This window comes from Spodoptera frugiperda, chromosome 5 (assembly GCF_023101765.2).
Source record: "Spodoptera frugiperda isolate SF20-4 chromosome 5, AGI-APGP_CSIRO_Sfru_2.0, whole genome shotgun sequence".
NCBI classification, from domain to species: domain Eukaryota; kingdom Metazoa; phylum Arthropoda; class Insecta; order Lepidoptera; family Noctuidae; genus Spodoptera; species Spodoptera frugiperda.
The window spans coordinates 9,545,978-9,567,779 of record NC_064216.1 but is presented as its reverse complement, the minus strand read 5'-3'; the positions used below and the strand labels follow the sequence as shown (position 1 = coordinate 9,567,779).

The 21,802-nt window shown below is 34.1% G+C and overlaps 1 protein-coding gene across 5 annotated transcripts in view; it reads right to left on the bottom strand.

Moving 5' to 3' along the window:
• LOC118271791 (protein NDNF-like) overlaps window positions 1-20,814 on the bottom strand; it is a 48,204-nt gene extending 27,390 nt beyond the window's left edge. For 4 of the 5 annotated variants that reach the window (XM_050693636.1, XM_050693638.1, XM_050693637.1 and 1 more), the window contains exons 1-2: window positions 20,264-20,814; window positions 422-595 (exon numbers count right to left, since the gene is read on the bottom strand). In XM_050693636.1, the coding sequence (XP_050549593.1) occupies window positions 422-595; window positions 20,264-20,445 (356 nt within the window). In that variant the 5' untranslated portion in view covers window positions 20,446-20,814. The remainder of the gene's footprint in view (window positions 1-421; window positions 596-20,263) is intronic. The other variant, XM_050693634.1, reaches the window with a different exon arrangement.
• Between the last annotated feature and the right edge of the window lie 988 nt (window positions 20,815-21,802).

The following is a 21,802-nucleotide window of genomic DNA, read 5'->3' as shown; positions in this document are numbered from 1 at the left end:
AAGTATTTTGTGGTTTGCATCTGCTGTCTGGACAAATTAGTTTTCTATTATAGCAGGTATGTGGTTGAATGATTCCTAATATCTTATTTATAGAACATGTCAGTTCCTATAAAATCTGATCAGTATGTTAAGATAGATTCTAAGGTAAAATATGGTCCATCACTCGGTAAACTTCGTACCACCTTAAACATTTTCTTTCCTTTTAAACCTTCCCTGGACTTCCACAAATAATACAAGACTAAAATTTACCAAATCAGTCGAGCCATACTCGTAGTTTAGCGAGACTAACGAACAGATGAACAATATTTTCAAAAAGAAAACGCAGAAAACTGACGGATATTAAAAGTCAAACACTGTTGATGGTAAGCCTGTACTCATAATGACCGCTAGTCATGAAAATACCATCACAATATTTGTGTACCTTTTACTCTCCCCTTCACCCAGCCTGTAGACGGTTTGGTTGTCTATCGGCAGCCATTCCACTGGAACCTTGGCGACAGGTCTGGAGACCAGGACTGTGGGTGATGCGAGACCTGCTCCCGCTGCGTGAAGGACCAGCAGACTTGCTAGTCTCATTGTGAAGATGCTTAGTTTTCTGGAACAAAAGAAACCACATGAATGGCTTTTGTACACAACTTCAATTGAAAAAATGTTACGACGGTTTTGTCGTCTTTTCATTAGCATAAATAGTTTGGAATAAAGAGTAATCTACGTTTTTGGTTCTTACTAATAACATATTTAGTAGCGGTTGGTAGGTAGATCGCATATTGAATCCAGTGCCATTTAATACTCCCGAATTGGGATCTTAAATCTTTTTAGTTTACTCTACTCACATTAATCCCATCAGAATAAGTGGAGCTGTTTCGGAGGAAGCCTATATTGTGCGTATATGACGTAGATACATACATACATATAATAATGGCATAATTATTTAAAGATAATAAAATTTTATAGGCTTGGCCTTGAATGAGTCGTATATTCCCAAGCAACGTCAACTTACTCATATCTGCTTCTTATTGAAATCGTGATACGACATATAGAAACGGAACTTGAAAAAATCTAAAGGATGGAATAATTCAGGTCATAATAGTATTAAAATCTATGTGCAAAACATCCGGCAGGGAATGAGGGAATAATTCAGACGACCTTCGACATTTAAATTCAATTTTCCATTCGAATAAAATCTAGATAAATAAAAATGGCACTGCCTGTCAAAACTAGAAGTCTTGAGCAACATGTTAGATCTAGGGCATAACAATATTCTACCTCATTTTGACACGGATCAAGAAAAACTGGCCACACACATTTTAATGAGATGGTGATTAGCTTTAAACCGCACAACGCTTTTCGATTCATAAATAGAACACTGTTTAAAAAAGGAACAACAGCATATAACGGTGAATTCGAATAATTTCAATAGAAAATATCAATCAAAATGCCATCCAAAATTGTTTTGAACAAAGAAAATCTTAAAAGAAACCCAAAAAGGCTTAAAATAAGATACCATGTCACTTGTTATAAATCGATTATTCAATGAGTGTACCCGATTATACAACAGTGATCGATTTAAATCGGTTCGTTTCGGCGTGGTTAGTGCAAGGAGGTCAGTGGTCTTGGCAATTATTTTTGACACGTGTATCGGAAACGTGGGTTAGTATTAATTTATATGAACTCTTATGTTTATACAGCATGGGAAGTCAAAAACTAAGCTATTAATTTTTTCATAGCTTTTAATATACAGGATGGAAGAGCGATTTAAATTTTAAAGATCTTTAAAAGTATAATTATGTTCCTAAACTATTCAAACCATTGTATTACGATAACGCTCATCCCTATTACAGCTTTACAAGGAAGTTTTGGTCATAGTGTTAAAAGTAATTGCTAGGTACACTCGGTGTCACAAAAATCGCACGTCTTTAAAAGTTCCCTTCATAGTCATTTTAACCCTATTAATCAATGGCAGACATATGACTGTAAGGTATCATTGGAAAGGCAATTCATTTAAGTTTAAGAATAAATCAATGGATTTGGTTTTTTGTTTACCGGGGAATAAAAAAGCAAGCAAATGCAAATGATTAAAAAGTTACACTTTATTTTATCAGCAAATAAGTCCTTAAAACAACTTAAAACCTAGTGTTACCCTCCCTAGCCCTGATGACTGCTTCCATGCTTTCTCTCATGGACGAATTAATGTGACAACAGTCTCTTGAGGAATGTTATCCCATTCTGAATATTTTGACAACATTTTTTTAACGTTACGTGCTGATGAGATCTGTTGTGTTTAGGAATTCTAACTGTTGTTAATTTAAAGGTCGTTAAACGTACTTTCAATTGATACCAATATTAATAAGGTGTAATGTATTCGTTACTGGCGGGACATGTTTTAAACTTACAATATTCCAAGAGGTGCGATTTTTGTGACGCCGAGTGTATTTATAAGAATTATTTATCTAGAGCCCAACCAAGACAAGCGCGAAGCAAATACTAGCGTACCATCCTTTACTGGGACAATTTCGCCACATTTTCAGGCCCCTATCTGAAAACCTCTGGATAAGCCTCATCTAGTTATTTCAAAGATTGACGTGTAAAAGTGTTATCTTATAACCAACTTGCAAAAATAAATATTTATCATTTTATTAGAATAGAAAGCAGAAATTCGTCACTCAGCATGCTATAGATCACATACTTTAAATCCTCTAATAATAAGAAGAAAATAAACCGACCAGTAGCGAGAGCATGGTAGAGAAGAAAATAAATGTATGATAATAAAGAAAACACAGTAAGGAACCTTTGACTTGACACAGCAAAACTTTTCCGATATACTTGTTTCATAACATAAATTATACTAAAATGCTAACTTATGAACCCTCAGACAAATTAACTGTAAGTATGTTTTATTAATGAAATAGGAAACTGTTTAATAAAAGTTTAAAAAAAAACACGTTTCTAACCCGACCTTGATCCCGATTATTTCTTAACATAACGTTTTAAATGTTTTATAATGCTAATCTCTTTCCTTTTACATTTATTCATGAGAAAATTTTCATTCATTTTATTTTTTTAATATTGGGTGCTATCGTAAAAATATAAATTTTAATGATTTTTTTGTTTTTGTGAATGGAAGCTAGGGTATTATTTTTATGATCGTTCTTTTACGTCACCGTCGAATAAGAAGTGTGGGAGAGCCTTGCTTCGGCAAGAATGGGCCGGCTCGACCGGAGTGATACGACGGCTTCACAGAAAACCGACGTGAAGCAACTTGCGTTGTGTGAGTGTGGTTACCTGAGGCCCAATTATCCCTTCCCAATCTTCGCAATTCCTGATTCCTCAACAACCATTAAATTTGTAACCCCAAAAGGCCGGCAAAAAAGCTTAAAACGAAGACGCTGATTTACTTTTAATTAGCTACTTCACAGTTTAATTTTATTAAATTTAAGATCAAGACAAAATATAATATTAATTATTATGTTATCGGCTTACTCACGTAATGTTTTGACGAGGAACTCGACTAGTTTCAAGCCATGCTAGAGGCTCATATTCATGAGCATATCATTCAAAACATTACGTAAGTAAGCCGATAACATAATAATTAATTTAGTATGTCCCACGAAAGTTACAATAAAATATTATATGTTCTATAGAAAACAACCCTAAACCCCCATAAAACATTTCAAAACAAAAACAATGAAAAAAAAAAACTACAATAAGGAATTCCAATTAACCAAGGCCACAGCAAGTCGTAGGTGATTAAACTCGATCATAGTACACACGGCTGCAAATCAAGCTATACAAAACCAGTATAAACTGGCCTTTGAATGTGCGAAAAGTTCGTACAAAGCGGGGCCAAGTTAAACTGGTTGTGCGTAGCTTGATGTGAACACAGTATTGTAACTGGTAGCCCCATATAAGTCAGTAAAAAAACGTTGCAATGCTCCTGTTTATCAATGTTTCACCATAACCACTTAGAATATTATTCTATTTTTCTTTAATAATCTCTTTCTGGTTTCTGCGCCATTTTTTTTCTATTGTTGCATAACATTCTTGACTTGTTTATGTAGCCTGTTTGAGTTGTGGCATCTGTAGGTCGAGTAAAATATTGTTCGGTGCGAAAATTACGTTAATGTCGAAGTAATTGTAAATGAGTGCATGGTTTTCGATTCAAAAGCAATTAGCTAAAATCTAAAATACGTTGGTATATTAATTAAGCTTTTGGAAGATTTTAAAATAAAATTTCCGCTGTCACTATCTATTGATAATTTTATATCAATACTCAATATTTAGTGACTTAATAGCACTGTTATATTTCCAGTTTATAAAATGTAAACCAAACCTATGTTAACGCCCATTTAAGAATCTCAGTTAATTTCACCTAGTACTAAAACACAAACAACACCTTATACCTAAAACATCGAATACCAATGACAATTACATACTAAAATCAGTTAATAACATAACCAAGTACCTCGTATTTTACAACTCTAAGTATTTCCTTACATATTTAGCTAACGGTAGGGTAACCTCTACCATGAGCTTAAAATAATAGTATTTTGTCGATATAAGTGTGGGAGAGCCATGCTTGTGGGAGAACCATGCGTGTGGGAGAGCCATGCTTCAGCACGAATGGACCGGCTCGACCGGAGTGATACCACGGCCTCACAGAAAACCGTGAAATAACGCTTGCGTTGTATTTCGTTGAGTAAGTGAGGTACTAGAGGACCAATTACCCCCCTTCCCAATCCCCGATTCCCCAACAACCCTTAAATTCCTAACCCCCAAATGGCCGGCAACGCACTTGTAACGCCTCTGGTGTTTCAGGTGTAAAGCGGCGACAATTCCTTAACATCTGGTGATCCGTCTGCTCGTTTACTCGATAGCGACGATGTAAATTTTTCTATGAAAATAATTTACAGCGCCTCTAGTGGTCACTTACGGAACTAAAATTCACCATACGTAAAAATTACGTCATCACTATCGAGTATCGACAAATACTACCTATTGCTGTAAACTTATGGTAGAGGTACAGTTGAGCTTTTATGAACCCTAGAATTACCATTTGTAGCCACAAAGGTTCTTTGTGTGTATATTAACTGGTAGTTAACGTGAACTCGTAAATTTTAACTTCGTTATTGTATTACGTTTTATTATAATTTGTTTGGAAAATTGCTGACCGGTTTTGACCTTCAGATATTAGTTAACAATTTACCTGGTATAAGTTTTTGCATTTTAACGTTAGCAAATGAACTTCATGTGTAAATTAATTAGTGGCATGTAAAATAAATTTCGGAGCTGCGGACAACGTCATAGGTTTCCGGGGTTCCGGCTCAAAGCAGCAGAAGGAACGGGGTGGTTTTTAGTCAGTCAGTAAGAGTCTGACACTCCCTCTCGCCTCACCCAAGGCGGCCATTGGATGACTTTCCCCTCTTCAAAAATCCTAATAAGTATTACAATTGTGAAAATTTGTTTGTTTTATTACTCCTTCACGTCCAAACAGTTACAAGAGATTGACATGAAAATTGGAATAGGGGTAGATCATGATCTAGAATAACATATAAGCCACTTATTATCCCTTGGGAACGTAGGCGAAGCAGCTAACAGAAGCTAGTTAAGTATAAACATAATAACTCCTGTAAATAAAACCTTAGAGGCAAAAGTTTCATTTATGTATTTGAAACAAAACATCATAAGTTTAAATTACATATTTTATTGAACGTTAAAGAAAATTTATTCCGTACTTACAACGGTTACGCGCAAATGTTTATAATATATTGTGTAATTATTATTAGATAGTTGTATAGTCTTACCATATACTAATATAAATGGGAAATCTTGTGAGTTTGTGTATATTATTGTTATTACTCAATGACATCAAAACGGCTGAAGGGATTAGTATGAAATTTGGAACAGGGGTAGATTATGGTCTGGAATAAAATATTGACAGTAAAGTTAAAACTACACAATTCAATCGTAAGGTCGTGTAGGCTCTATGGACTACGAATTAACTGTATAGTTAAAACTGCACAGACAAATCGTAAGGTGTTTAGCATGCATTATCATAAAGGAATGACTGTCGTAAAACATTTGAACTAAAAACTTTTTTTACATTTAATAGGTCGACGTTTGGCCGCTATCTCACCTGATGGTAAGTGATGATGCGTACGATGGAGCACGTCTGCCCATAAGTAAACTATTCACTCGGGCTGTGAAGACACCCAGGTTATACCCATCAGGAACTGAATATATAAATTAAATTGATATATTTTTTGTTAATAAGTACCTATGTACTATGGAACTATTGATCTCTCGCGTGCATCAAACACTTTTATATAAACATACTTAACTAGATATTAAATCATATTTAATAAGGGTTAACATAACATAAATATACGCATACACATCTTCATTGCTAATCTCCGGGAAATGTAGTAACGATATATCACTATATTATATGCAGTTTTATGATTCTACGAAGTCTAATCAATTAAGACGATGTTTAATCAATTTAAATTGATGTGTGAACTACCTTTATAGTGTATATATAAATTTATTAGCGTGTACCTATGTGTATTTACTTTTATGAAATCAAATAAAATAGCTTTAAGTATTAGTTGAGTTCTAATTAGATTTTTTAATACAAAATTTTTACAGATTTCTTTTTTAAACCACGGAAAAAGAACAAGACAGCATTATATTCTAAGGATATAGCAATAGCTTATGTAATAGGGTGTCACCTAATGGTAAGTGATCAGCGCCGCCCATGGACACCCGCAACACCAGAGGAGTCACAGATCTTCATATATAAACACTTTTTTAGAACTTTAATTAGATATAAAAAAAACATGAAATTAATAACTTATTTACAATTTTATTACGATTCAAATTGCATACTGGAATAATTATGAACCATTATCGATGGAAATTAATAAAATTGTTGGGCTACACTAATTGTTTTTATTCAAGTAATTATCCGTTTAAGGGAAAATATATGTGAACTATAAAACAGCCATAAAGATCGGCCACCTAAGTGGTCATTACCTATTAAAACGTTCACACAGTTAAATGGTATTGGGACTACGTGAAGACGTTTCTAGGGGTCCGTATAGCGCGCGCCTCAAAGAGCTATCAGACCACCACAGATGGGGCCCAGTAGGGCTGATGTCTGATCCGGAGCTGCGGACTACCTAGCGGGTTTACCGGGGCTCCGGTTCGAAAAGCAGGAGTAGGAACTGGGTGGTTTTTAGTCAGTAAGAGTCTGACACTCTCTCTTGCCTCGCTCAAGGCGGGAGAAGGCATTGGATGATTTTCCCCCTCAAAAAAAAGGGTTCCGTATAACTGCAGACTGTCTAGCGGGTTTACCGGGGCTCCGGCTCGAAAAGAAAAAGTAGGAACAGAGTGGTTTTTAGTCAGTAAGAGTCTAACACTTCTTCTCGCCTCGCCCAAGGTGAGAGAAGGCTTTGGAAGGTTTTCTCCCTTCAAAAAAAAAGGATTCCGTATAAAAATGTCTTATAGTCATTACAGTCCTTTTTACAAAAGTCGAACGGACTATGATTATTGTGTCTTCGATTGTCCTTCAATTATTCGGGAAATTCTCAGAACAACGAAATTGAAAACCAATTTTATCGTACTTTCTCTGACACAGAAATCGAGCCCAATTTCGCTTACTCAGAAGTCCATTTTATAGCTACTTAATCTTTTAAGTACTGTTTCTTGGCAGTTAGTTATTTAAAGACAATCCTAGTGACAATAATTTACTAAAAATAATTTTTATAAGAGCTATCGTGAGACCTACTAAATTAACTAAAAATCACGGTTTACTTACGTACATTAATGGAGAAAAGCTCTACGCGATTGCAGACTCCCGTACGCTGTTCATGTTAAAAAGTTTCCTCTGTGACTCGAAACTAGTAGAGCTTTACTTCATTAATGTACGTGAGTAAGCTGTAATTTTTAGTTAACTAAAAATATTATTGGTTTTTATTCGTTAACGAGTCAAAAAGCTTTTGAGAATCGATTACTGGACGACTGAGCCTGCATCAATGACTTCCACATGGTTTCCACAGGTTGGATGCATTGTAAAATTTGTCCAGTACTTTTTAATATATTTTTTTTTATTAGTAATGGGTCGGTGTTTAGCCATATGGTGACTTGGTAGTAAGCGACTATGCGGTCTACTTTAAACTGCTCTTCAGTATACTGGTTTATTCCTTAGATTTCAGTACCCTTGGTATGAGTTTGATTAACGTTTAAAGTAACCAAAACATGTGCGCGTTCGACGCTCTGATTAGCCGGATCGAATATACCAACCAATCAGAGTACCGAACAAGCTCTCGTTTAAACGTAAAGAAAACTCGTACTAAGGGCACAGATTCAAAAATCATTGCAGTTAATTTTTAATTACTCGTGTAGAAGCAATATTATTATTTATCATTAAGAACGAACTTCAACCAGTTCAAGAAGATGTTTTCTTCTTACTTCACAAATCGATTACGCATACCTCCAATAATGAGTCAAGTTAAACTCTCGGAATTACAATCGCCTTACACCACGAAATGGTCTCATAAATCGTTCAGTCGTAAAAAAAATATTTTTCAATAATGATGAGAGGGAATGGACCTGTCACCTACGCACCGACGAGTATTTGTTCTGGAGGAAATATAGGCAATAATGTTTATTTTTAAACGACCAACACTGATGAGGTTCGCGGGTAAGTACTCTGTGGGATGACCAGATTATCTTTTTCGGTTTGGGATAATCCTTCTTAAAGATTTTTATTAAGGTTTTTTTTTAATGATGATTTGTTTTGCTTTGGTCGTCTGTTAAAGTGTTTTGATAATTTGTTTGTATACTAATAAGTCGGGGATTTTCGGGGGTTTTCAAATAAGTCTTTAAAGTCTGTGTTATCTGACTGAAAAACTACTTCAAGATATTTTTTTCGTTAGTTGAAAGGAAGGTCAGCCCTATTTTGTTTTATAACTTACGATGATGGTGTTTGGCCATTCTACAAAGTATATGTATACCTCCTCAGAAAAACATAAGTTTGTTAATTACGTTTCAGTCATAACATCTGTGTCAACCCATAACATCATCGGAGCTACAAACTACCCCAGCTTGAAATGCAGGAGAAGGAACGGGGTGGTTTTTAGTCAGTAAGAGCCTGATACTCCCTCTCGCCTTGCCAACGGCGGGACGAGTCATTGGATGATTTCCCCCTTCAAAAACACCCATAACCAAACACTAAGACTCAACTCTAAACTCGATTTATTTATTGTGGCTACTTGAGAGCAATAGAGTTTGTCAACTCTATTGCTCCAAGTGCTAGTGTGTTTATTATAGTGTGCTAGTGTGTAAATTATACACCTTCTTATCTACAGCGAGATTTATCCCACAAAAATACAAATCCATACTCACAACAGTATGAGAGATTGAAAGGCCTATTACACAAGGGCAGTTTCCTTCACCGAAAAGGTGAAATAAATGTGCCAGTTCCATTCGGTTCCTTATTATATTTTTATGTTTGACGGTAAACCACAATGAACAATTATCGGCCAGCCGCCAGCCAATTCTGCTACCCTGGTACTTCTGCGTGGGAGTTTCGAGTTAATTTAAGTAATTTCATATAGAAATTGGTATTTATTTTTTCCTTTAGCCTTGAGAGAGGTAGGCAGAGGTGCACATTATGGTACGTAATGCCGCTATACAATGTACCTACACCCACTTTTTACCGCTTGTGTTATAAGTCCAATGTATAAGGGGGTGAGACTATTGCCATATTACCTATATGGCGCAATACAGACTCCGTGCAACTACTGAGATTTTTTTTGAAATACCGAAAAAAGCCCAGTAGTACGTTCGTAGTCGACCTGAAAATCGAACCCGAAACCTCTTGTCTGGTAGTCGTAGTTGCGACCACTAGACCAACGAGGCAGTCAATTATTTTTTGATGTATAGATTTAATATGATTTGGAGATTCTGTTATATTTGTTGTCTTTAGCTGACTTACAGTCACTGCTTATAACAAGATGTCTATATTTTCTTGGCAATGATTAAACTAAAAAAATCAATTAAAATAAATAATAAACTTTCTCCACTCTACCTATGTTATTCTAGACAATTGTTTAACGACTTTTTTACGACTAGACAGAAAACGAAACCTAAAGAGGATCATTAAGCCTAAAACAATTTAGTAGAAACTACAAGTGTGGTTAGAATTTATGGCTATTTTCAGCCCTCAGACAAAACATACTATAAATCTAAATTGGTTTTAGTAATTAATGCTTTGTAGCATAAATACTAAATAAAAAAAAAACATTCCTGTATAATAATTAAGTCAAAACTGAGTCTGATTAAGTAAAAAGAAAAGATTAGGTGCATAATTATTTCCAATTATGTTACATACTCTTTTCCGCTGCTGTGCGGTCTCTCTCAAATATGTGTAATCCATTACTCTTAATTTTATTGATGAGTAGGCATTACAATAAAATTACTAACAAGGAAACAATAACAACGTAAAACAAAAAACAGTCAACCAATCTATTCCACAAAATAAAGCCCACCAGCCAAATAAAGAATAAAAATCATCACACATTTTTAGACAAGAAGTCACCGCGCTAGACCGCCGGTCAGCGACCGCAGGGTCATTTTAACCCGATGACAAACCCAAAATCCAAGCCCTTTCATCTCAAGACATTGACACCCAGCCAGACAGACATAACACTAACATATAATACAAGAAACGATACAAAAATAACAAATCAAATACAAAGAGAAACAACCATTGAGTAGGAACTAAGTCGTTTCAAACCTTGGGTTTATTTATACACAGGAGACGTTTCTGAATTCGCCTGCATAAAGTAAAATATATCAAAATACAGACAGACAGAAATACAAAACAGTGGCAGACAGACGGCCGGGCAGACTGATTGTATTTATAGATTCGACAGCTTTTTACTGGTTCACTTGTAACTTGTGTTTTTTTTAATGCAAGAGTAATGAATTAGAGGCGTTGGAGTTTGTCTTCTTTAGTAAAAGCTCGGCCCTGAATGTCGTTGGTGATGAATTGATCGAAGATGAGTACTTTTAGGAAGAATTATCTGCTATTTTGGTTAAGTAAATGTTAAAAAAAAGTGTAATGAACGTCCTTTTCCAGGACCTAATCATTAGTCTGAAACTATACCAATGTACCTATGTCATGCAAAATTCTATGTACCAAATTTTAGAACCAAGTTGACTGGAAAGTTCATTCACCTACTTACTACACATGTTCCTCTTAATCATACCAAGAAAGTCCTGAACATAGTTCCGAATTAGAACTAAAATGTAAATAGCTTTTTTATGGAATAGTGAGCAAACGAACAGACGGGCCCCACCTGATGGTAAGCGATCAGCGCCGCCCATGGACACCCGCAACACCAGAGGAGACACAGGTCGGCTGGTGTTTTAAAAAGATAAACTTTTTCTAATATAACTAGATGATGTCAAGACTGATGTCAAGTACATAGTAAAAACTATTATTTACTATAAGAGAATTCACTCATAATATGTAATTATTATTGCTACTGGCAGAAAAGTTTAAAACTCCCGTTAATATAAACACATTGGCACATATTATAATAAATTTTATGTGTACAATATGTAAGATTCATCTCTGGACATGGTAGCGCATAATATGAATAGTTTGTGTAGTGAAAATATGCGGAGAGATAAAATGCTCGACTTGGTGGGGGCACTACCGTGCTCCTAGATAACAGTAGTTAGTACAGCAGAATGTCAGCAACTTTTGCTGGTAGAAAAAGGTAGAACAAGGTGGGGAAAGTATGCATAAAATATGTTTTCTTCTGTAAAGAGTTGGATTTTGGAGCGAAAATTTTGTTTTAATTAAAAAAAAAATTAATATGTCATGTATATGGAACACAGTGGTGATGAATCAACAATGGACTGCCTCGATGGTAAGTGCAATTTCTGTGTTAATGATTATATTGAAATAGCTAATAATTATGTTGAATATTTCCATGGAATTTAGTTTAGATTAATCTATCCCTGTTACCTCATTGTGACGCGATAGAATAACAAACATATACACAAACTCATTCACAATAATTGTAAGAAAAAAAAACAAATTAGGATTGCAATAGATGTTATGGGTAAAGAATAATGAATGAAAACCTTTTCCCCCACTATAACGCAATGTATGACCATTAAATACAACACGATATAACAGACACTGAAAGCACAGTAAGAGAAATCAAAGAAACAGTCGTTAAATAACTTGACAATGACGTAGAAATGATTAGAAAAGTTGGCAGGGCTGTCCAATGATGATAGATTTACGGGGCAAACTGTGCCTAAGACACGGCACGTATGGGAATGAGGAAGCAATTAAGTATCGTTTGTTAAATTACTATGTAGTATGTAGAAAAGTGACATTTCGGTTTAGTGGATACTGTTTTGTTATTGGGAAACTCAATATGTATAAGTATTTGTTTTGATGTTCTTTGGAAGATTGTCATTATCTTTAGTGCTTGTAGAATGCATTTTTAAAGTAAATCGACAATAATTTAGTTCGCCTGCTACAAGAGGGGTCGTACGTTAAACTGCAAGGAATAGCATAGCAAAGCAAAGAATAGCATTACTGCTATCCTAAGTGAGAATCCTTATTCTCAATACTCAATCGTAGGTCGCGGAATGCTGCTCATGAATGTGAGACTAGTCGAGTTCCTCGTCAAAGAAAGTTACGTGAGTAAGCCGAAAAACACAATATTAAATACTCAATTCTTTATGTTCTAGAATATAAGAATCATTATTGAATGAAGATTAAAAATCAATCATAAACAACAGCCCGTGACAAGGCACTACAATTACTGCACCATTATAAAAGAGGAAAAAGCAATTTTCAAATTTTCTCCAATATCAAAACTGATAATATTATTATGATTGCGCGCAATATGGAATTGAGCATAGTAACAAATCTCGTCACTAACCCATTCAAGAACAAAATGTAAATGCATATAGTCCAGTCATACAGTCACTTTAAACATTTTAGCAAATATCTGTCTTGTGCAAGTGACACGATTGAATTATACGCATCGCATTCGGCAGTAACATCTGTGATTGGTTAGTGATTTATGCATCACAAACTTTGACACCTTTATTTTTTGGTTGTTGAACAAAATAAATGGTTTTAAGTGTTTGTGAAATGACGTGTTGTGACTGGAAATAGTTTTTATGTTATGTCTATTGAAGATATTAAATTGGTCCTCATCATCGTCATAGCAGCAACAAAACGTCCCCATGAATTCCAGATCGGTTATCTAGCATATTTTATATTTACGAAATCAGCGTTATTGTTTATCAAAGTCAAAGTCAAAGCATTTATTTCAATTAAACCATAAGCAGGTACTTTTGAAACGTAAACTAATAAATAAAAAAATAATAGTCTACCAGTCTATCTGTCTGTGAAGCTAGGTGCTTGTAGTGTAATGTCGAATGGAGAAGAATACGCGCGTCAGCAAGAAACTCCATCGTTAACAGTAACGATAATTTAAAGATAAATCCCAATTTAAACAATGTAATGAGTTACATTCAATAACATTTTTAATACTACTTAAACTTTGGGCAGATAACAGCCCAAAGTAACAGAGCGTGATTAATATACGTCTAACATTTTCAAAAATCGGCTAAAGTTAACCGAAAATTACAAACCCAGAAGCAATAGAAGGCGATGCTATTAGTAAACAACGAAATTTAAAAAAATCGACTAAATTAATACCTAACTGAAAACTAAACCCTCGTGGTAACTCAATCTATACATATACTTCCTCCATCATAACTTACAAACGACAAATAAACAGTTTGAAAGGCCCATAACAGCGCAGAATTGGAAATCATAACAAATTCATCTGCCTACACCTTCGAAGATAAATAGACACCTCGGTTTGTTAAACCTCCACAAAGAAAACACCAAGCAATTTTAAACCTTAACGACGTAACATAAATATCTAATTTCCCTAAATTACGGGTAATAAACTAGGTATTTTGATGGGTCTAGGTATAACTGCCTGGAATGTTCACTGGGTGCAGATCAAGTTGTCTAAAACCATTTAATCTTGGTCTCGCTTTGTATGATTTCTTCAAACATTCGACGGTCAGTTTGTACTGGTTTTGTATAACTTGAAGTGTAGTATCTAAATATGGTATGCTACTGGATAATTTGAGGAAAGTTAACTTGCGAACTCCATTTCAGAATAATTGTCGTTACAAGTGCTTCGAAAACTATAAAGTATTTATGATTTTCCTGTTAATATACAGTTCGGATTTGCATTTATTTTTGTTATCACAGTCAGTAGAACAGTTCCTTTTATTATCGTAATTAGATAAGTTAAAGGATTTCACTTAATTAAGTGTAATGTTACTAAAAGTGTGGGAGAGCCATGCTTCGGCACGAATGGTGCGGCTCGACCGGAGTGATACACAAAAAACCGACGACAATGCTTGCGTTATGTTTCATTGTCTGATTGAGGTTATCGGAGGCCCAATTCTCCCCTTTCTAATCTTCCTAATCCCCGATCCCCCAACAACCCTTAAATTCCTAACCCCCAAAACGTTCTTGCAACGCCTCTGGAGTTGCAAGTGTCCATGGGCGGCGGCGATTGCTTACTATCAAGTGATCCGCTTGCTCTGCTCGTTTACCGGCTTATTCCATAAGAAATGGGTTTTTTTTTCAGTCGAAGTTGAGTTCACGTTCTATTTTCTATTGTCCTAATCTCTACATATATTTTGAATCTGGGGTAGATCGCAAATCAATGGCGTGCCATTATTATGGTCACTAAAATTCATGGTTTATATGTCACGTAGATTTATTGTTGATCGTTAAATCTCTTATTGAATGTCTAATAAAACTAATAATCAAATTGTCACTTTGACATGAGTATTTGCCACAGTTTAAGTGTTTATTTTATTAATGTTTCTGTTATAGTTTGGTTAAGCCTTATTGATTGAGTGGTCATTGGTTATACGCTTAAATTCTGGACCTACTTCCAGATTTATTTCTGTTTTTATAGAAGGGCAAAAAAGCAGTAGAATCTCCTGATGGAAAGCAGTCCACGTCTCTCATAGAACCAGCACCAGAAGAGTTGGGGCAGGAAAATTGAACCTCCGGTAATCTCACTCTCACACCGACTTACTTCGCAGTATCACTAGTTACTACTAGACCAATCATAAAGTATATATATATGCAATCAAAGTAGGCCAATCATAAAGTATACATATCCAATCAAAGTAGATCAATCATAAGCCTATACATCGCATCTGTCTGTATGAACGTGACAGACTCAAAAACTGTAGGACTATCTTTCGTACAGATTTCCCCAATGAACAATAGCAATTCCTGAGGAAGGTTTAGGTGTACAATTTATAACGGGTTTGACCACGTGAGCGGAAAACTATTATAAATAATAACAAAACGAGTAATTCCCAAGATCCCCCCATGTTGAATCAACAGTATAAACAACGTGTCAACATCAGGATGTGTGGACCCTTTAATCATACAGTTTGTTTCAATTCATTACCAGGAAAATGAGCGAAGGTACGGAAAGGTTGACTTTGTTTGTTCTACGATCACGCGTGTTGGAGTTAAATTAGTTAGGTGCGTATGTACTAAGAAAATGTAAGGTGAAACAGATGTAAGATGTAAAGAAATGTGTGAGGAGAACAGCCTACAAATTGGTAATTAGAATGTAGCATATTTAAATTCTAAAAACATTTTAAACAATATGTGATTACTGTACCTTAGTTTTCAATTCAAAATATAATTATCAGTTGTAGATAGGGTTCCCAACTATACTGTTAAAAACAGTATTATACTGTTTTTCACTAAATTATACTTTTTACTGTTGAACAATAATAAAGTATACAAAATACTGTTTTCAAAATGCTTAACACTACACAGTGTTAAATGTTAGACGCTCACACATATTTTTTAAAAAAAATAAAATACTGTTAATTTTTCTAAAATACTGTTTACTTTCCTTCTCAGACCTAAATAGACTTTATTTCTTGTAAAAAAAGTTGGCAACCCTAGTTGTCGATCCAAAATTGTGATCAGTCCAAAAATGTATGACTCTAAATAGGATAGGACAAAACATAGCAAGAGATAGTAGATGATAATTTTTTTCTTTAATGCATGTCTGGTAGATTATTTTAAAAGGTTTTCCTCTATTTTTTCTTACGATAAAATAAAAAACACGTGTCTTATATTTTTTCATTACCTAACTGACGGACTAAATAGATTTTAAATTTTCATGCCCCGTCTTCCTTATTAGCAATAACAACCAAATAAATCCGCAACATATTATGAGATTGACATTTCAAATTGAAAATATACTTAACATAGATTTTACTTGAACGGCTTTACAAATATAATAGCCATTGTTTGAGTTCATTCTCATGTTATTTGAGCTAAACGGGGCTCGAACGTGCTATGAGTTGGAATACTTTGCAAATAAATAACATTTAATATTGTTCCACTCTGTTCGGAATAATGTTAGTGTTGTGGGTCCCGAGTCCCAACTGTTGATATTTTGTTCAATTTATTTGTACGGAAACCGATTCATGAGTGTTTTGAAATTGTAATGTTGTGATGGTTTAGTTTTTTTTCTCTTTTTCTTTTATTGCAATGGAATGGAATGGAGGTATGTTTGGAATTCTTTGGTTGATGTTTGGAATGTTTACGTTTTGAATACTGGCACGTATAAAATAGAATAATATCTTCAATAAAAATTAAAATATTGCAATCAAAAGTTTAGAAACCTTAAAAGAATTTAGAAGCAGAAAGTAATGTTTGACTTCAGTATTTTTTCCAATTTAAGAGAAATAAGAATAATATTTCATGCATGCAAAAATATGACGTTACAGCTCACGATATCAAATCAAAATTCATAGAACACCTTAATTTTTGACATTTCAAATAGTACTTAATTTCATGATGTAGCTGAATACGGCTTTATTTGGCACCTGTTTTACTTACCATCCAATAAAAGAAACTACTACTTATAGATCAAGCATTATAGGATGCTTAAAATGGTATAAGCAGTAGAAGGTCTTATAACAAATAGTGTTACCTATATCAATCAACATGACGTAACGAATTAGCGTTGGCCCCTGACCTGTAGTAACCGGATCCTAGGAAGCCCTTGTAACCAATTTGTCCTGTCATATTTACACCATGTAGCTGTCAATACGTACTCGGTTACATGGGGTGATCATTACACCCTTTTATGGGGTCATTTTTGTTAAAGGGTTGCAAAAATACGCTGGAATTTTTGTATTCCCAAAAATATTTTTCAGGTTGAGAATGTCCTGTAGTTTCTCCAGTTTTTATGATTTTGGGTTGATATAGAGCGCCATCTACCCCTACTTCTATATTTGTACAACTTAACTCAAGTTTATTCAGTAATTTTAGTAGGCACGGTAGGGAGGCTGGGCATTGGCTACCGTGCAACGTGTCGCGGTTTGGACTCCCGCACCTAACAACTTTATGTGTAGTTCACAGATTGTTGTTTCGGGTCTGGTTCTCAGGTGCAAACATGTGTATATGACATTGTATATTTGTAAACGAACCCGAATTTCGTGTCAGTGTAATGATTATAGTGCCAAAGTTAATCTCAGGGTTAAGATCAGTAATATATTAGGCACAGAAATTTAGAGCAAGTAAGAGTCCAGCCTGTTTGCTGCCCAAAAAAAAATCCGTTTAAAATATTTTATATTAACTTCTTTTTTTTTGTCTGTAGATAATAAAACCCCAGACACAAACACAATAAGTTTTACGAAACGTAATAAACCTAAAGAAAATTCCTCATACAGGTACCTATCCCATCAGTCGTACCTACTTTCTAGAATAACATCAACATAACTGGAAACGTTTACTGCACAACATCACAACACATCTCTGGCAGTACCTTTACGGTCGAATACAAGTAATATGTTATTGTTGTCATGGCAAATCTGAGTAGATTCTAAGTGTATCTATACTTGATATTATAAAGCTGAAGAGTCTGTTTGAACGCGCCAATCTCAGGAACTACTGGTCTGAGTTGAAAAAATCTTTTTGTGTTGGATGTTTAGTGCATTTACCGAGGAAGGCTATAGGCTATAAAACATCATGCTATGACCAAAAGGAGCCGAGCTGAGCGGGTGGAACCGCGCGAAAGTAGCTAATCAAATATACATATATCTCCATCATTAACTATCTTCATGTAAAGTTTACCCGCTTAACAAAGGCCTTCTCTAACTGAAAATCATGGTTTACTCACGTAAATTAATGGAGAACAGCTCTACTAGACGCAATGACGTCGCTTAGCCTACAGTTGCGCACGCTGCTCGCGCTGATGAAGAGTCTCTCTGTGACTCAAAACTAGCAGAGCTTTTGTCCATTTATTATTCTTTTTTATACATTTAGTGCTATTATCTCGATTTGTGGAGTATATATTATGTAGTATTATGTAGATCATATATTATGTAGATCTTATTATTAATTCATTATTAGGTGTAAACTACTATTCCAAAAAGGTACGTACAAGTAAGCACGGTTATAAGTTCTCTAAGAGAAATATTTACCGAAATTCTTACAATAAGATACGCAGTTGCGGGCAAAAGTTAATAAACAAATAAAGCCCGTAATGGTGGCAGTAGGTAGGTGCCTATCGTCATACAGGTAGTAACTTGTTACTACTTGAAGCTGTTGGTCTTAAGTAAAGGGGAGTTTACAAGGGTAACTGCCACACTCAGAGTCATTTAATGCTAACTTAAACTATTCTTTAGTAACGATTTTGTATGGAAAACAATTGCTAAGGACTGGGTTAAGAAACCATTAAATGACTCTGAGTGCGCGAGTAAGAGTATTGTTACTTATTTTATTGGTCGGAAACGGGCGATGATGGTCGTAATGTACTTTCATTCGATCTACAATCTATATACTGGGACAATTAATGGTATCAGGGTTTAGAATAAGGAATCTGGAATTGAATTCTACGGTTGACAAAAGAAAGACCTCTTTCGATCAAAAATGGGATTTCGAAATTGATCAAGAATTGATTAAAATGGGAAGCATCCTATAGTTTAAAAAAAATATGTCACTCATGTATGAAGTAGGTTAGACAGTAAGGACGGAAGAAAACTTATAATTGTCATTTGATTGATATTCTCTAGAATGTTATGAGATTTTGATACGAGTAATTGAGTTATTAGGTAATTTAGGTTTCAGATTTGAGAACCTAACTGAACTGAAGATAGCTGGATAGGCAGAAAAAGTAGTTTAATTATTAATTTTATAATTATTATATTTATCAACTGTATTTTTCCACGTAAGTAAATAACGTATCAAATTGAATTAACGAAATAATGTAATAAAGAATGTATTGTGAACCTGATTGGAAAAGAGCAACCTATAGAGATTCTTGCTTGTTCGTCTCTATAGGAATCTACACTTTGGAACGAGCAAATAGCGTCACTAGAGGACTGACCGACTGAAAGACATTTTTGCTTTGACGTTCAAATGAGCCTTCTTGGTCTATTTGAAAAAAAATATTTTGATTTTAACTTGTACAAAAATTACACTAGTATACGTGATACTACAAAATATAATTCTCGTCATCACAATAATATTGTTGGATGATTCGACATTTTTAAAATTAATTTCAAACAAATATCGATTGTATTATTATAGAGATATAATATTTTATTGCTTGTTCAATATCATTTATATTTATGAGTTCTGCTCCTAAGTATTGTTTTTAAGAATTTATTAAATACAACTTTTCGCAACAATGTGATTGTCGAATCCCAAATAAAATATATTTTATTTTATAACTATTTAACCGAAAAACACATTTTATAGATTTCTCTGAGTTTTATTTCAAAATTTTAATAATTTTATTAGAAACAAAACAAATTGTGACGAAAAGGAAAATCTTTTTAATTTTATTTATCATATTTTATTTATGTAGAAATAAAATAATGTTTTTAATTGAAAATATGAAAAGTATATTTAGCAAAATAAAGTAGGCATACTACTTATTTTTAAGCTAAACATATTATATTTCAGGAATTTCAAGTCTAACAAATATTAAACATTTAAAATAATGATAAAAAACTGAACTGTCACATTTTGCTAACAATAATGTTTCTTTAACTTATTTTTTTTAGTCTAATAAATCTAACCAATATTGGTAGATTTTTCGTTTTATAAAAAGAAAAAGAAAAAAATAAAACTTACCTCATATCCGAGATTGTAGCGATGCAGCTCAAAAATTTTGACTCAAAACACAACACCCATCCGAGACACACAACGGGAAATAGTCCACAAAAATAAAAACATTCACCGTTTATAAAGACATATTTGAAATTCAATGCGATCGTGAAAAATAGGATTGAATATAAAACCAAAATCAAAAACATGAATTATGCACTTCGCCTAGCAAGTGGAAGGTTGCATTTTTATTACACTGAACAAAAAAAAACTATGAATTTCATTTCGTAATATCCTGTTTATTACATTAATATATGTTGTAATAAAACTTCATTTTTCGTAATAATTCTGCCAATAAATTACATAAAACACACTGTTATTTATTTTGTAAATTAAGAAAAACACTTCACATTTTTTTATAAATAAATATAGAAAAAAATATTTGTTATTTAATTTAATTTAGTTCATTAAGGCTAGGTCACATTATGTTCGATACCGATACTGATTGTTATCTAGTGAGCTTTCGATGCTCATGTCGTACGCGCTGCAAACCGACTGCAACGCTCATGCGCGTGCAGTGTAAAGCTAGCGATGCATCACTATCAAATAAACAAAAACTGCAAAGCCAAGCTCGGCTCGAGCTTCGAGCTTCGAACGAAATGTTAATTTTATTAGCAATTTCATTAAAGCAATAACGCATTGGATGCGGTTTCGGTATCGTTTCGATTACGGAAATATTTGTAAATTTTATTACCGTGTTTATGCATTTATGACGTTGTAATTTTTCGGTGTTTATTTTGTTTTAATTAATAACCTTTTATTGTGTTTATATGGCTTGTAAAATATTTCGTAGATATTAAATAAATAATAAAATTCATTTTATTACAATACGAAATAATAACGTATCTTGAATTCGTTTTATAATGTAATTTAAAATATATTGCGTCCCAACCTAAATACCAGCCAATAAAATTTACGACGGCTATCGAAGACCAAACGAAAACATCTTAACAGTCTACTTACTCTTAATTACACACGCATAAATAACATTTGAGCAGCTACAGCCCTAAGTACTTAGCGTTATCAGTTTTCGAATCATCCTCCCTATGTGCCATTTAATTAATCGAAGACTAGAAAAAAAAAATAAGAAGAGCGCGCAGTATGCAAGGAGCGTGTTCTGGTTTAAATATAAACCGCCCGGTGACAATGGACAGTTCGTCACTCGATCTAAATCAAGGATATGTGTTGTATATACACTTTATACACATATATCTTTATACAATGTGTAGCACTAATCGTTTATACAAATTGGCTTCTGAAAGCTTGTGTGTCGGCATTATGATTCACGGCTTAGTATCTAGGTTATGGGAAGTACGATTTATATAAAATATTAGTTAATGAGGTTGAAAGTATTAGAATGGGTATTTTTGGTTACAATCGGATCTGTAGTATTGAAATTGTAAATTCATTCTTCCTTGTCTAATATTTATGATTGAGCAAAAGTGTTGTACAAAATTGTGTACCTACATCATAAGTTGACAGACAAATTCCTTAGATAAATTACGT